Source organism: Aspergillus sclerotioniger, assembly GCF_003184525.1.
Source record: "Aspergillus sclerotioniger CBS 115572 chromosome Unknown BO94scaffold_11, whole genome shotgun sequence".
In the NCBI taxonomy this organism is placed as follows: domain Eukaryota; kingdom Fungi; phylum Ascomycota; class Eurotiomycetes; order Eurotiales; family Aspergillaceae; genus Aspergillus; species Aspergillus sclerotioniger.
Window position 1 is genome coordinate 322,728 of NW_020291001.1, and position 12,431 is coordinate 335,158.

The 12,431-nt window shown below is 46.8% G+C and overlaps 4 protein-coding genes across 4 annotated transcripts; 2 read left to right on the forward strand and 2 right to left on the reverse strand.

Moving 5' to 3' along the window:
* Nucleotides 1–3,053: 3,053 nt before the first annotated feature.
* BO94DRAFT_534229 (uncharacterized protein) lies at nt 3,054–3,930 on the reverse strand. Its single transcript, XM_025611492.1, has one exon. It carries the CDS (start codon nt 3,672–3,674, stop codon nt 3,429–3,431), a length of 246 nt encoding a protein of 81 aa, XP_025468364.1. The 5' UTR covers nt 3,675–3,930; the 3' UTR covers nt 3,054–3,428.
* On the reverse strand, nt 3,917–6,842 carry BO94DRAFT_584713 (putative FAD monooxygenase; the record flags this gene model as incomplete). Its single annotated transcript, XM_025615646.1, has 7 exons — nt 3,917–3,931; nt 4,842–5,672; nt 5,737–5,957; nt 6,012–6,180; nt 6,228–6,488; nt 6,546–6,732; nt 6,784–6,842. The coding sequence occupies 7 exons, from the start codon at nt 6,840–6,842 to the stop codon at nt 3,917–3,919; spliced, it is 1,743 nt and encodes a 580-aa protein (XP_025468365.1).
* A 433-nt stretch (nt 6,843–7,275) lies between these two features.
* BO94DRAFT_593983 (aromatic amino acid ammonia-lyase) lies at nt 7,276–9,809 on the forward strand. Its single transcript, XM_025616190.1, has 3 exons — nt 7,276–7,484; nt 7,540–7,646; nt 7,708–9,809. The coding sequence occupies exons 1-3, from the start codon at nt 7,360–7,362 to the stop codon at nt 9,531–9,533; spliced, it is 2,058 nt and encodes a 685-aa protein (XP_025468366.1). The 5' UTR covers nt 7,276–7,359; the 3' UTR covers nt 9,534–9,809.
* Nucleotides 9,810–10,072: 263 nt separating this feature from the next.
* BO94DRAFT_584715 (O-methyltransferase) lies at nt 10,073–10,981 on the forward strand (the record flags this gene model as incomplete). Its single annotated transcript, XM_025615647.1, has 3 exons — nt 10,073–10,105; nt 10,159–10,866; nt 10,937–10,981. 3 exons carry the CDS (start codon nt 10,073–10,075, stop codon nt 10,979–10,981), a joined length of 786 nt encoding a protein of 261 aa, XP_025468367.1.
* Nucleotides 10,982–12,431: the final 1,450 nt, after the last annotated feature.

Consider the following 12,431-nt stretch of genomic DNA (forward strand, 5'->3'; position numbering starts at 1 on the left):
TAATTATTAAAAAAAAGGTTCATATAAAAGCATGGTATCAAGGCCTTATTCCATCTAATTAGCATATCAATCTATCGCCAAATGGTTGGACTTCCAATAAGATTGGTTTACATTGGCTTCGTGAACACTTTATTCCTTCTACTAAGGACCGGCGGATTGGGCGATATAGCCTTCTAATTCTTGACGCACACAACTCCCATTTAACTCCGGAATTCGATAATATATATAACCAAAACAGCATTATTCCTATCTGCATGCCTCCGCATTCTTCGCATCTTTATCAACCGCTTGACATTGCTTGCTTTACACCATTAAAACAAGCATACAAAAGCTTAATAGAACGGCTGATTCGCCAGGGCACCCACCATATTAATAAGATTAATTTCTTAAATATATATCCAGATGCACGTTCTCTTGCCTTTAAAGAATCAACTATACGCAACACTTTTAAGACTTCAGGATTGGTTCCATTCCAGCCAGACGAGGTTCTTGGTAGGCTGGTTATACAGCTCCGTGAGCCTACTCCAACCGGCAGCATTTCTACTACATCAACAGTGCCAAAAACACCCAAGAATACAAGACAGTTGCGAAGACTTAAAACTACTATTAAAAGGCTTCTTCGTGAACATATAATTAGCCCATCTTCGCAGATAAAAGCAGCATTATCCTATGTTATAAAAGAATGCGAAATCGCCTTCAACCGGGCTGCTTTGCTTGAGCAGGAAGTCGACAAATTACAGGCTGGGTTAGAGAGGCAAAACACTAAGAAGAAGAGGTCTTATTGCCAAATGGCCAGCCTTAACAGTCTCACTGTTAAAGAGACTAAAATCGCGTTCAAACAGACTTGCGAGGCTGATCAAGTTAATGAAAGTCAACTTGTAGAATCAGCTACAGGCAAGGAACAGCCTCACCACCGGGCACCATCTCGCTGCAGCAAGTGTGGAACAATTGGGCATATAAGAACAAGATGTCCAACACGTCAAAACACCAGTTAAACACGTTATTTTGTTGATATAGTGGACTATATAAGCTTCATCTTTTCATGGAGGCATGTTTGGCCGGGCGCGCCGGCTCACTCGCTTGTGGATTACGTTAACGTATCCGGTAAGCGAGCGCCGCACGTAAGCGAGCGCCGCACCTCTACCCGATTTTTATATATAGGTGAAATTCTAGGGCCATTATCAACAAAATAATTGCATTTCTATCTAAAAATTAATTAGGAACTCGATTAGGACATTGTAATCGCCTATTTCCTAGAATATGACAATCGCTGCAGCGCGGGGGCGCTCGTACGCGTGGCCTATCTGCAGGAAGTGCAGGATCTAGGGGAAGCGTATTTTGAGCTTCATTAACCTCGTTCTCACGCTGGAACTGCTCTAGGCCTTCCTGAATAGCTGGTCCCTCTGTAAGAGCTAGCTGCTTAGTAGAGCGTTTCCTTTTTCGAAGCTTCTTTGCATTAGAAGCGCGTAATTCGTGGATTTCTTCGCGTGCAAGAATAAGCTCATTAAGATGTAATTCATGACCTTTAATAAGCTTATCAAACCGCGCCTCTAGCGAAGATGAAGGACTCTGCGTACGCGCTCTAAGTAGCTGCTTCACAGTAGATGCCTGCTTTTCAAGCTGCCTAGTTGTATAAGGCGTTTTTGGAGCTGTATTAGTTGATCGACTGCCTGGTGGCGTAGGGGTCTTTAGCTGAATATTCAGCTGACTGAGTACCCTGTCTGGATTGAATGGAACTAGGCCAGCACCTGCGAAGCTATTCTGAATAGTATCTGTTTGAAAAGCGCGTTTGCGAGCTTGTGGAAAGGCCTCTAGGAAATCAAGCTTGTCGATATGGTTGATTCCTAAGCGTGCCTGCTTCTCTACTAAGCTGCCGTACGCCCGCTTTAAAGGCGAGAAGCAGCCAACATCTAGAGGCTGTAGTAGATGTGACAAATGTGCAGGCATGCAGATAGAAATAATATTATTCTCACTGTATATCTGGTCAAATTAAGGTGTAAGATGGCTGCTATGGCCGTCGAGAATTAGAAGACGATATCCCCCAGTTGTACAACTAGTAGTAGCAGGAATAAAGAGGTTTTGAAGCCAGCGAAGGCCTATCTCGTCCGTAGTCCATCCATTAGGACGAACCTCAATCCTGCTATCGCGTGGGAGTTTGATATCTTGATACCAACCCTCTATATGGACCTTTCCTTTAAAGATCACACATGGAGGAAGCGCCCAACCGGTAGAATTAATACACTCGATTGAAGTAACCCATTCTCGATTGCCTGGTTGTACAAGAGAGGCCTTTCCGTAGTAATCAGCTCTAGTAACTACTTGAGCAGTAGCTACTAGGCCCATAGCGAAGCCAGTTTCGTCAAAATTATAGATATCTTCTTGTGCGATCCCGTGTTGCATTATAGTGATTTATACGCGATCAAACCACTCCCTAATAACTTTAGGGTCTTCGCATTTAGCGCGCCGATAATCGTAACGTCGAGTATAGCGAGTTTTCAAGCGATCTTGTCGTTTAATAAAGTTGTATACCCATTTCTCCCCGACTGATTGGATTGGTGTAGTACCACGCTGAGCGAGTAGAATATTGGCCATTTCTCGTATATGAGAGGGTCGGGGAGGCGCTCCACGTCGATCTAGCGATAGAATCCATTGTACGAGCGATTCCTCTTCATTTTGAGTCATTTTATGATTATTGGCGCGTATTTCTGCACGTGTAGTAATACCATGAAGTCGCCTGCGGATAGTTCTCTCAGCAACATTATAAACACGAGCTGCTTCACGAATACTGCAAATTTCTGAATTTTTTACAGCAGAGACTGCTAGTAGGACTCTTCCTTCCTTTTCGATTAAATCTCTTGGATTTTGACGCGCTTTTGGAGGCATGGTTAGTGGTTGAAATGAGCGAGGTGTTTGACCGCGATCAAAATTTAGGAGGTGCGGCGCTCGCTTACCGGATACGTTATTTGCTGTATTCGCTGATGTCATCACAGAAACTGCCCGAATCTTCTCCGAACGACTGCCTCGTTGATGTTCGATTTGCTCCTACGTCTGCACTCTTTCCTTGTCACGAGATACGTGTCGGTCGAAGGGTGAGAGATCATGCATCTATCCAACACTATGCATTCCAATTGCGAAGATGGGTTGACGTCAACTCAGATGGTACGAATTGTTGAATAACGGCGACCTGGGATACATCGCGGAAAACACAATTTGAAAAATATACATTGGTATGGAACGACACAGGAGATGCTCTCAGTCTTCTTTGTCTTCTTGCGTCTCGCCAATATTTCATTCTTTATCCAAGGTGTCCCGGCTGTCCCGAGTGCGATAACAACCTGGAGATCCCATTCGCAGCATAGCATTCGAAAGATTGAGGCAGGAAATCGGAAGCTCGGACTTCTCGATTCAACGCTCCTCTGACCTAAGTCCTATGGGAAAGGTGCTAGCAAGATTGTAGCACAAGCTGCCTGGCAGGTACCATACGCAGAGTTGCAACCGGCGATCGCAGGTGGTGCTGCAACTGCTGGCACCATTCCAAACACGAAGCCTGCTGCTGCATAACAAGACACAACAACTGACGAGCACCCAGCTTGGCAAACGCCATAGGCGGCTGGACCGCCAACCACAACGCTTCCTGCTATGAGGAGGTTGATCACAGCTCTCAGTAGATTCATTTCGATTGGTACTCGACAGGTGCTATAAGAATGATAACCTTGTGGAAGAAGCAGAGAGGATCTTTGTATGTGAAGATATATAGGTCGTGATAAGGCCAACAGTAGATTGGATGCAGACTGGTGTAGCTGTAAATGCAGGTAGTAGTGACAGAAAGGCAGGCTTGTCTTCAGGGGTTTTATATAGTTCGTTAAGGACACATTTAACAACAGTCCTGGGATGATTGAAGTATTCTGTTCACATGCTACAAGTCTAGGCTCTGGGAGATTCCATGATCAGTATACTCATCATCCTCCTTCTTTCACCTCCAGCCAATGGAGAAGTCACACATGGATTCCAACTACTATATAGTGTAGTATGGTATCATTAAGGCCGGGGTTTAAGGCCGTGATGATACGCATTGTCCAAGCCTAAATCATATAATGCTAAGGGAATATCATTCCGCCTAGTGGGTGTGTGGTGCAGGCACCTCTGTGGCTTGGTGGAGGTTTTAGTTCCCTATCTGGTAGCGTGGCAACGTTACCTATCTATCTTCCTTATTTGGAGCCCTCTACCAATCCCCTGACGAGCTGTTTATTTCTACATAATAAGTACTAGTAGTCTTCTTTATTGCACGAAAGATCGGTCCTACACATGTAGCGATGGCCCACGATGACCATGGTCAAAGATGCTCTCCGCTGGCACTCAGTCCTGCCGATGGGAGTTGCTAACGCTTTTTTGGAAGACCATTTTGCTAAGATTGCTTAATTTAACAAAGTAAAGCTGGGGAATCGTGTTATGGTATCGAGATAGAATGGTAAAGGTCTAGGTCTAGATCTAGGTTGGTGAAAAAGATATACATTAGAAAGACGTGAAAAGGGGGTCAGGTGACCAGCCTGCCTATAATGAAGCAGGCGCATGCAAGCTCAACGGAAACTGTCACTTGTCCACCAATCTAACGTGGCTTCACTAATTTTCGAAATCAAGGCATGCAATGATCTAGGCAAGCTCCTGTCTTTTTTCTTTTACTACCTTACCACAAAGCACTTAGCGATAAATTTATACAAAGTATCTGTATCTTCCAAAGCCCCAATAAATGCAACGTGTTGATCAGGTCTCACGAGGACCATGCAGCCTTCCGGCGCGATTCCATAACTCTGGTAGGCACAACCGCAGCCTTCCTCACTTACCTTGTTGTCTGCAAATACCCGCGAGTAATCATATCCGGTCACATTGTCGAAAGGCCTCAGGATTGGTGGCAAGTCCATGAATTCCACCTCCTCCCGTGGAGCAGAATGAACCATGTATGTGGCGACTGAGCCGACAGGGCTTCCATCTGTCAATCCCATGCGGTTGATTAAGGATTCAGGATGGGAGAATGAATCTGTGAGCCTTTTCACTCGAGTCATCTGGGTGAGGTCTGTTATATTTCCTCCAAATATAACCAAATGCCATTGGCCGGTGCTAACAAGTCTGTCCTGAAGATTCCAGGGACGAGAGTCGCTCTGACAAAGAACAGGTTGACTGGGCAGCCTTCCGCCAACGATAATATTTCTGGCCAAGTGGGGTTTGCTATGAGCGCAGCAAAGGTGTGTCCCATCTGCGCATGGGTTGAATTCCTGGTTGTTTGTTGAAGTTACTAAAAGACCGGGTCCATAAACCACACCAAGGCCGGAGGCACACGTGTTCTCCTCAGAAAGCGTCGATTTAAGGTCGGAAAATCTATCGCTTGAGCTGTCGGGATATTCTTCCCCGGTGGCGGAACAAATGCCAGAACACATTTTTCGGTCAAAGGCGATTAATCTCTTCGCAACGGGAAGCCGCTCTGCCTGGTAAGTACAGAGGATCTCAGGTGGGGCTACACCCTTCAAAACAGAAGACAACTTCCAGCCAAGATTGTAAGTGTCCTGCATGCTGACGTTCATACCTTGTCCCGCCTTTGGAGAATGGGTGTGGACAGCATCACCGGCGAGGAAAACGCGATTTTTGACGGAAAATGTGTTGCAGAGTTTTTGGCCGACCTTGGAACATCAGCTGCGATAATTATAAGGGCCTTCTCGTCAGCCAACTATAGGTGGGTCTAACAGTATATATCGTGGACCATTCCGTGTGAGAAGTATCAAATGTGTACGGTTGCAAGATATTCTTGAGCACCGTCATCAACGCTGAGGGGCAATAGTTGGCCTTGAATCCAGCTGCAACAGTAGGTGATATTTGAATATAGAAGCGGACTAGCTTCTTCTCTCGGGGTATGATCATGAGATTACCTCCATCTGACTTGATGATGCATCTCTTTCGAATATCAGCTATGTTGCTGTAAGCAACTTGTCAAGTCTCTGGATATAGACAGGAGTACAAACGAAAGTCCGTGATGGGTATACAATCAATGACTCCCCAATGCCCATCAGGAGTTCGGTCTCCCTCTAAGGCCAAACCAAGCTGTTTTCGTACCCAGCTATGAGCACCATCGCAACCGATCAGATATCGTGCCTGAACCGTTCTGTCAGGCTCAATCTTTGTCTTTCGAGGCTTCGCAAGATTAGATCAAGATCAGTGACCGGGATGCTGCCCCTTACCTGTTCACCTGTTTTCGTACTGAAAGAGTTAATCTTGAGTCCAATAGGATAAACGCCGGGCGTTTCCGTATGATCCTTGGATAATTCTAGTGAAGTGGGCACAGTGGCCCATTCTATCTTCATATGTCCATGCCGCTTCACAAAGTTAAGGAGATACTTCTCTATGCGACCTTGACATAAAGTGGCTTCTTGGAATCTAGACCAGCCAGGGTTGTAGTTGGGAGATACACTCTTCCTCTGAAGGCCGCACGCTGAACTGCTCTGTATCAACATATCAGGAATTCGTGTCTTTGGTCCAAGGTTCCGTTGTGTACGTACCCACAAGCAGACGTCAACTGTCCTGTTTGATTCCATCCATATTGATTCACCAAGGCCAAAGCTGTTCAAGATTTCGAACGTTCTGCTTTCAAGCCCGTCTGCATGTCCAGTCAAGGTTCTCCTTGGCTTTTCCTCAATGACCAGGGTCTTGACACCTGTTTGAGCCATCCAAACAGCGGCCATGAGCCTTAGTTTATGTTAGCTGGTCTTGTATATGATAATATGTATTCATTCTTACCCAGCCGGCCCCGCCCCAATAATTACGACGTCAAATTGATCAGAAGCACCCAGTGCCATAGCTCACATAGGCAAGTTTCTTTCTTGTGGCAGTTGGCCGATATAAATTGATGAGATCTTGTTAAAAGCATATAGGCATTGAGAGGTGTATTGAACTCCGGTGACGTTTTATCGTGGTACTCTGCGATTTGCATTGTCGTATATGGTCATAAGCAATGAGTACGTCAGTGGCCATTGTCGGATATTTATGTACAGGTAAGAATACCGGGCTTTCTTGCGGTTCTTCCTTGTTCAGTCAAAGTGATCATGCTTTCAATGGCAATTTCATAAACTCTGAGGATTGACGAGAGCCTAGAGCTACATATCTTTGCGACATCCGTCAGTGAGTATCAACACCACAACTCTTTCTTTAGTCCAGACACGCGTGGGAGGGAACTTTACGAATACTTACCAGAGAGATTAGGCTTTTCGAACTTCTGGGTAGCCAGACAGTGACCCCTGTCACCACTCTAATCCTCACTCTTGGTGACGCAACGGAGTTGTTGAATTGACACTTGCCTTGATCAAGACACAAAACATGGAGTCGCATCTGAGTCATTTGCAAAAAACCTGGCAACTTGTGGAAAGGCTTACCGGGTCAAACTGCCATGTGTTTCTAGATGGTGACTCGCTGAGTTTAGGAGCAGTTGTAGCCGTTTCAAGGTTAGTGAAGTCCGAAAATAAAAAGTCTATGATGAAATGTACTAGCCTTGCATAGATCTTTGGCAAAGGTGTCAGTGCACGACCCAGAGCAGCTAGCTCAACGCCTAGACGAAGGCGCGAAAACTCTTACACGCCTCCTTGATAGGAACGAGCAGGTCTATGGTGAGCATTACAACACTGGGGAAAAGCCATGGGAGCGTGCGCGGGCTGAAATTACAAACAGGAGTCAATACGGGATGTGGAAGCAATGCGGATACTCGGACGGAGCAACTGCGCATCCTTCAACATTCATTTTTGCAACACCAGCAATGCGGGATCCTTCCTGATATGGCCTCTGCCGGGTTGAGCGCCATGGAAGAGAATAGTCACAGCCTTCCCTCGGATATTGTCCGTGCCACCATTCTTTTGCGCTGCAACTCGCTTCTCCGCGGACACTCGGGTGTGAGGATCAAGATCATTGACCTTCTACTCTATGCGTTGAATGAGGACATCACTCCAGTAGTCCCTCTGCGTGGGAGTCTTTCTGCTTCCGGAGATCTCTCTCCGTTGTCTTACATCGGTGGGTTAATCGAAGGGAGCCCCGACGTTTACGTCCGGATGAAAGAGAATGGCAAGGCACGAGTCATGACTGCTGAAACAGCCCTGCAGCAAGCGAATATTCGTCCTTTGTCACTGAATGCCAAGGAAGGCCTAAGTATTGTAAACGGCACTGCTGTTAGCGCTGCTGCCGCGTCATTAGTGTTATACGATAGCCATAATTTGGCCCTTTTCTCGCAGGTTCTTACGGCCATGGCAACAGAAGCCCTGCTAGGCGCTGTCGACAACTACCATGAGTTCATCTCTAAATGTCGACCACACCCAGGCCAGACAGAGGTAGCAAGAAATATTTGCTCCTGTCTTCGAGGATCTCGTCTCCCTCAGGATACGGATGTGAATAAATTGGGGCTGGTCCAGGACCGATATGCTTTGCGTACTGCACCGCAGTGGATTGGACCCCAGCTTGAAGATCTTTTGACTGCAGATCGACAGATTGATATTGAACTGAATTCGTCTACGGATAATCCACTAATCGACGTGTCAAGGGATCGCTTTCACCACGGGGGTAATTTCCAAGCGGCTTCGGTAACTTCTGCCATGGAGAAAGTCCGTGGTGCGCTGGTTATGCTGGGAAAGATCCTCCTTGGGCAATGTAACGAGCTTATCAATCCCTTCCAGAACGGAGGTCTGCCCCCAAATCTTTGTGCAGACGATCCCAGTCTCTCTTTCGCAGTCAAAGGGTTAGACGTTCATATGACGGCATATTACTCCGAGTTGGCCTACCTCACCAATTCGGTTGCTAGTCATGTCCAGACCGCCGAGATGGGGAATCAGTCAGTCAATTCTTTGGCACTCATCTCTGCGCGGTACACAGGCCAATCGGTGCAACTTCTGTCGATGATGTGTGCTGCACATTTGTACGTCCTTTGCCAAGCATTGGATCTCCGTGCCCTCAGCCTAGATTTTTTCGCTACTGCCAAAACAGAGACAAGCGATATGTATTGCAAGATCTTCATAACTGATGAAGAACTGGATTCCTCTCAATTTGAGAACGTATGGTTCCAGATCGAATCGACCTGGCTAAGCACGGCCCAGCTGGATCTTAGCGATCGCTGTGAGAAGGTAGCTGCGCAATCTGTTGCGTACCTCATGAATGAAAGGTTTATGGGACCAACAACTCCCTCCCCCCAATTCTGCAGCTCGATCAAGCGATGGAGAGAAAGGCTATCTTGCCTGCTTTGCGATCTTTACAACCATACTCGAGCTGGTTTCACTAAAAGTCCTTCTACCCCCTCCTATCTCGGTGAAGTGACCAGATCCACGTATGAATTTGTGCGACACAAACTTGCCGTGCCATTCCATCGGGGAGTCAGCGACCACCCAACCATTATCGGTAACAGTGCTACCGGCGAATCGAAAAAGACAATCGGGTTTCACGTTACCCGCATTTATGTCGCAGTCGAGAATGGTGACCTTATGAAGCCGATCAAGCCGATTCTCAAGCCTCAATAAAGACCTTTATTTCTTCTTGGCAGCTGTGTCATGTCATTCCCAAGCTTACCAGCTGGACCAATTGATTGATCTACACGACTGCACTGTCTCTGCTATACCCTCTTCTTCAAATTAATATGTCCGCGCGGAAGATACAGGGAATCTATGACACCCCGTCATGGTTGCGCAGTCATTAATCAAGCCGTTGTTACCAGAAATTGCAAGTAGCCAGTGTAGTCGGCCTTGGATTTTTGACGCTGGACCAATGAGAGACTGAATAGGCTTCTGAGAACCAGACACAGCCAAGTTCGGCATCTCTCAGGGTGACCGAACCAGTCAGCTGCTACCGCCAAGGGTCTCATTGGTAGCACACACAAGCAAGGCCTCCGTCCTAGTAGTAAATTGAGGGAGTGGTTTATCTGATACGCCCGGGGTCAAAGTCCCGGTCTACCAGATCTGCATGGAACTGCGATCCTCGAATATCTTTGCCATCCACCATTGCTTGAGAAATTATAGTCGGTCGACGCCCCTGATCCAGGAATAGCGTTCACTTGTGCATAATGTCTTTCTACAAACCCGAGGAAAAGATCTTTGTAAGGAAGATAGTTTGCCCATATACTTTCCCCTTCGTGTCTAACACAATCAGCACAATGACGGCCGCGAACAAGCCCTTCTCGAATACATCCAATCTCACCCTTCCTATGACGAGATGCATGGAAACCCAGAAAGGATCCTCGCTGCGATCGACGAATTTGGCCGGGAAAAGGACTTCCTGATGAATGTTGGCCAAAGCAAAGGGGCTATCGTCGTGAAGATGATCACGGACCGCAACCCCCGAATCATGGTTGAACTGGGGGGATACGTCGGGTACTCCGCCATCCTTTTTGGCAATGCACTCAGGAAAGCCGGTGGTCAAAAGTTCATCAGTCTGGAGGTGAGTCCCGTCTTTGCGGACATCTCGGACACTCTGATCAGGCTGGCCGGTTTGGAGGATATTGTGGAGATCATAGTAGGGCCTTGCCGGGAGTCGTTGCGTGCACTCAGGGAGGTCTATCCCAATAGAAGGCTGGACATGATCTTCTTTGACCACAGGAAGGTTCAATATGTAAATGACTTGAAATTGTGCGAGGAGTTGAGACTGGTGGCTCCTGGAACGACCGTGTTGGCGGATAACGTGATCTCTCCTGGAAATCCAGCGTATCTGGAGTATGTTCGGTTTTCTACGAAGAAGAAGGCTGAACATGCTAGATTACAAAGCTCTGAAGGTGATCAGTTGGAGGATCTCTCCACTGGAGATCCTTTCCTGGTCTATGATACTCTGACTGTGCGTGGCTTGGAGGTTACTGGTGTGCCGGTGAGTTTGAGATTACCATAGCTCCAAAGAAAAATCTGTGGAACTGTGACTGACCCACTAATGCGTATAGGATGCTGTCGAGGTGTCATACTGCCTGGGATTTGATTTTCCATGAGCAGAAACCGATGAGGATTCGTGTTGCGTTTGCAGAAGCGAGGGTCTTTGATGGTGCTGGGATCCGTGAACAGTTTGGCCTAATGCAGTTTGCGTTATGAATTTACTATACAACCCGATTGTCCCTACATCTTGTAGATGGAGTAGGTTACTATATCATGAGGCTCCTAGACTGGATTCACTCATTCTCCGAGAAACGCAAGCACGATTATATAACCAACAAATTGACCCGTTGCACATTGCTCTTTTTGCTGTTCAATGTTCTCTTCATTTCAGATCCACTCATTGAATAGACAGTGTTTCGCCATTTCGTCATTCACCATGATTTGGCTACAAACCCAATCTATCAGCTGATCCTTTCCAGGCCTGAGGCCACTTCCCGCTGCCGTCATCGCATTTCTCCCCGGGCTGACTTCAAGCTTCATCACATGCACCGCTATCTGACAATTGTATCTCTTGGGGCACGCTTCCGGTCAAAGCCTCTCCAGGGTATACACACAGGTGGTTCAACCGAACTACAGTGACCGGTCACACTACTTGAAGCTATCGCAGTTCAGGATGTTCAACCAAGATGACGAGTGAACAGGCCCCCAACAGTTATGTTGAGACTACTAGCGGTATTCTACGAACCAAAGAGAGCATTGGCATTATGTCACGATGAGCCGATGCTCATCTTTGCGAGCTCATCTTTGGCTTTCGGACATCCCGTCTGCTAACCTTCAAGATGATGATTTGACGTTGATCCCAACGTTCGTCGTCATCGATCACTTAGGTCACTACTTTTTGTGGTAAGTCTGAGAGTCAAGTTCGCGCTGTATGGTAGTGATAATATTGATTTGCTGAACAACACAGCTAACTTGAGCGAGAACTTTCTTGATTTCAGTTAAACCCCGCTACAATGCGATGATATTGTATCTCGGAAAATCAACCCTTTGTAACCAAGGTAGCAGACCTACCATCACCCATGTGTGTGGCTTAGCCTAAGGCTTAATACAGTTTCCATGGCTCAAGTGCGACATTGAGTGGCGTCCAGATAGGCATACGTACCCACGATATGATATAATATGAGAAGATAATATCTATAAGAAAACAAGCCACAAACACCGACATCCCATGGAACGCTCATCATATCAGGGGGTGGCTTACGAAACCACCTGGCATCTTCCACCACCGGGACAACCAGAATCTAGTGCTGGACAGGTGAGCTCCGAGGTAAGAGTACGCATGATGTATGACAAGAGCAACAAGTACATCTACATGTACTAGACTCTCCCGTCTCTTTCGGTGTCCCCTTTTTTACCTGCTCAAATTAAGAGCACCTTATTATGTGTTACTGACAGGTAGTATGGCATGGCTGGAACCGGTTTGTGAGAGCTACTCTGAATCCTTTGACCAAAATTGAGCGTTCCATGGATCCTACCGACAGAACCAGGATTGCCGGCTTCAACCCC

Bases quoted from the DNA above. Each gene is read 5' to 3' on its own strand.
- BO94DRAFT_534229 (XM_025611492.1), bottom strand. From the start codon at position 3,674: ATGAATCTACTGAGAGCTGTGATCAACCTCCTCATAGCAGGAAGCGTT.
- BO94DRAFT_593983 (XM_025616190.1), top strand. From the start codon at position 7,360: ATGGAGTCGCATCTGAGTCATTTGCAAAAAACCTGGCAACTTGTGGAA. The intron at 7,485-7,539 runs GTTAGTGAAGTC...AGCCTTGCATAG, and splicing joins GCAGTTGTAGCCGTTTCAAG to ATCTTTGGCAAAGGTGTCAG. The intron at 7,647-7,707 runs GTGAGCATTACA...AATTACAAACAG, and splicing joins TAGGAACGAGCAGGTCTATG to GAGTCAATACGGGATGTGGA.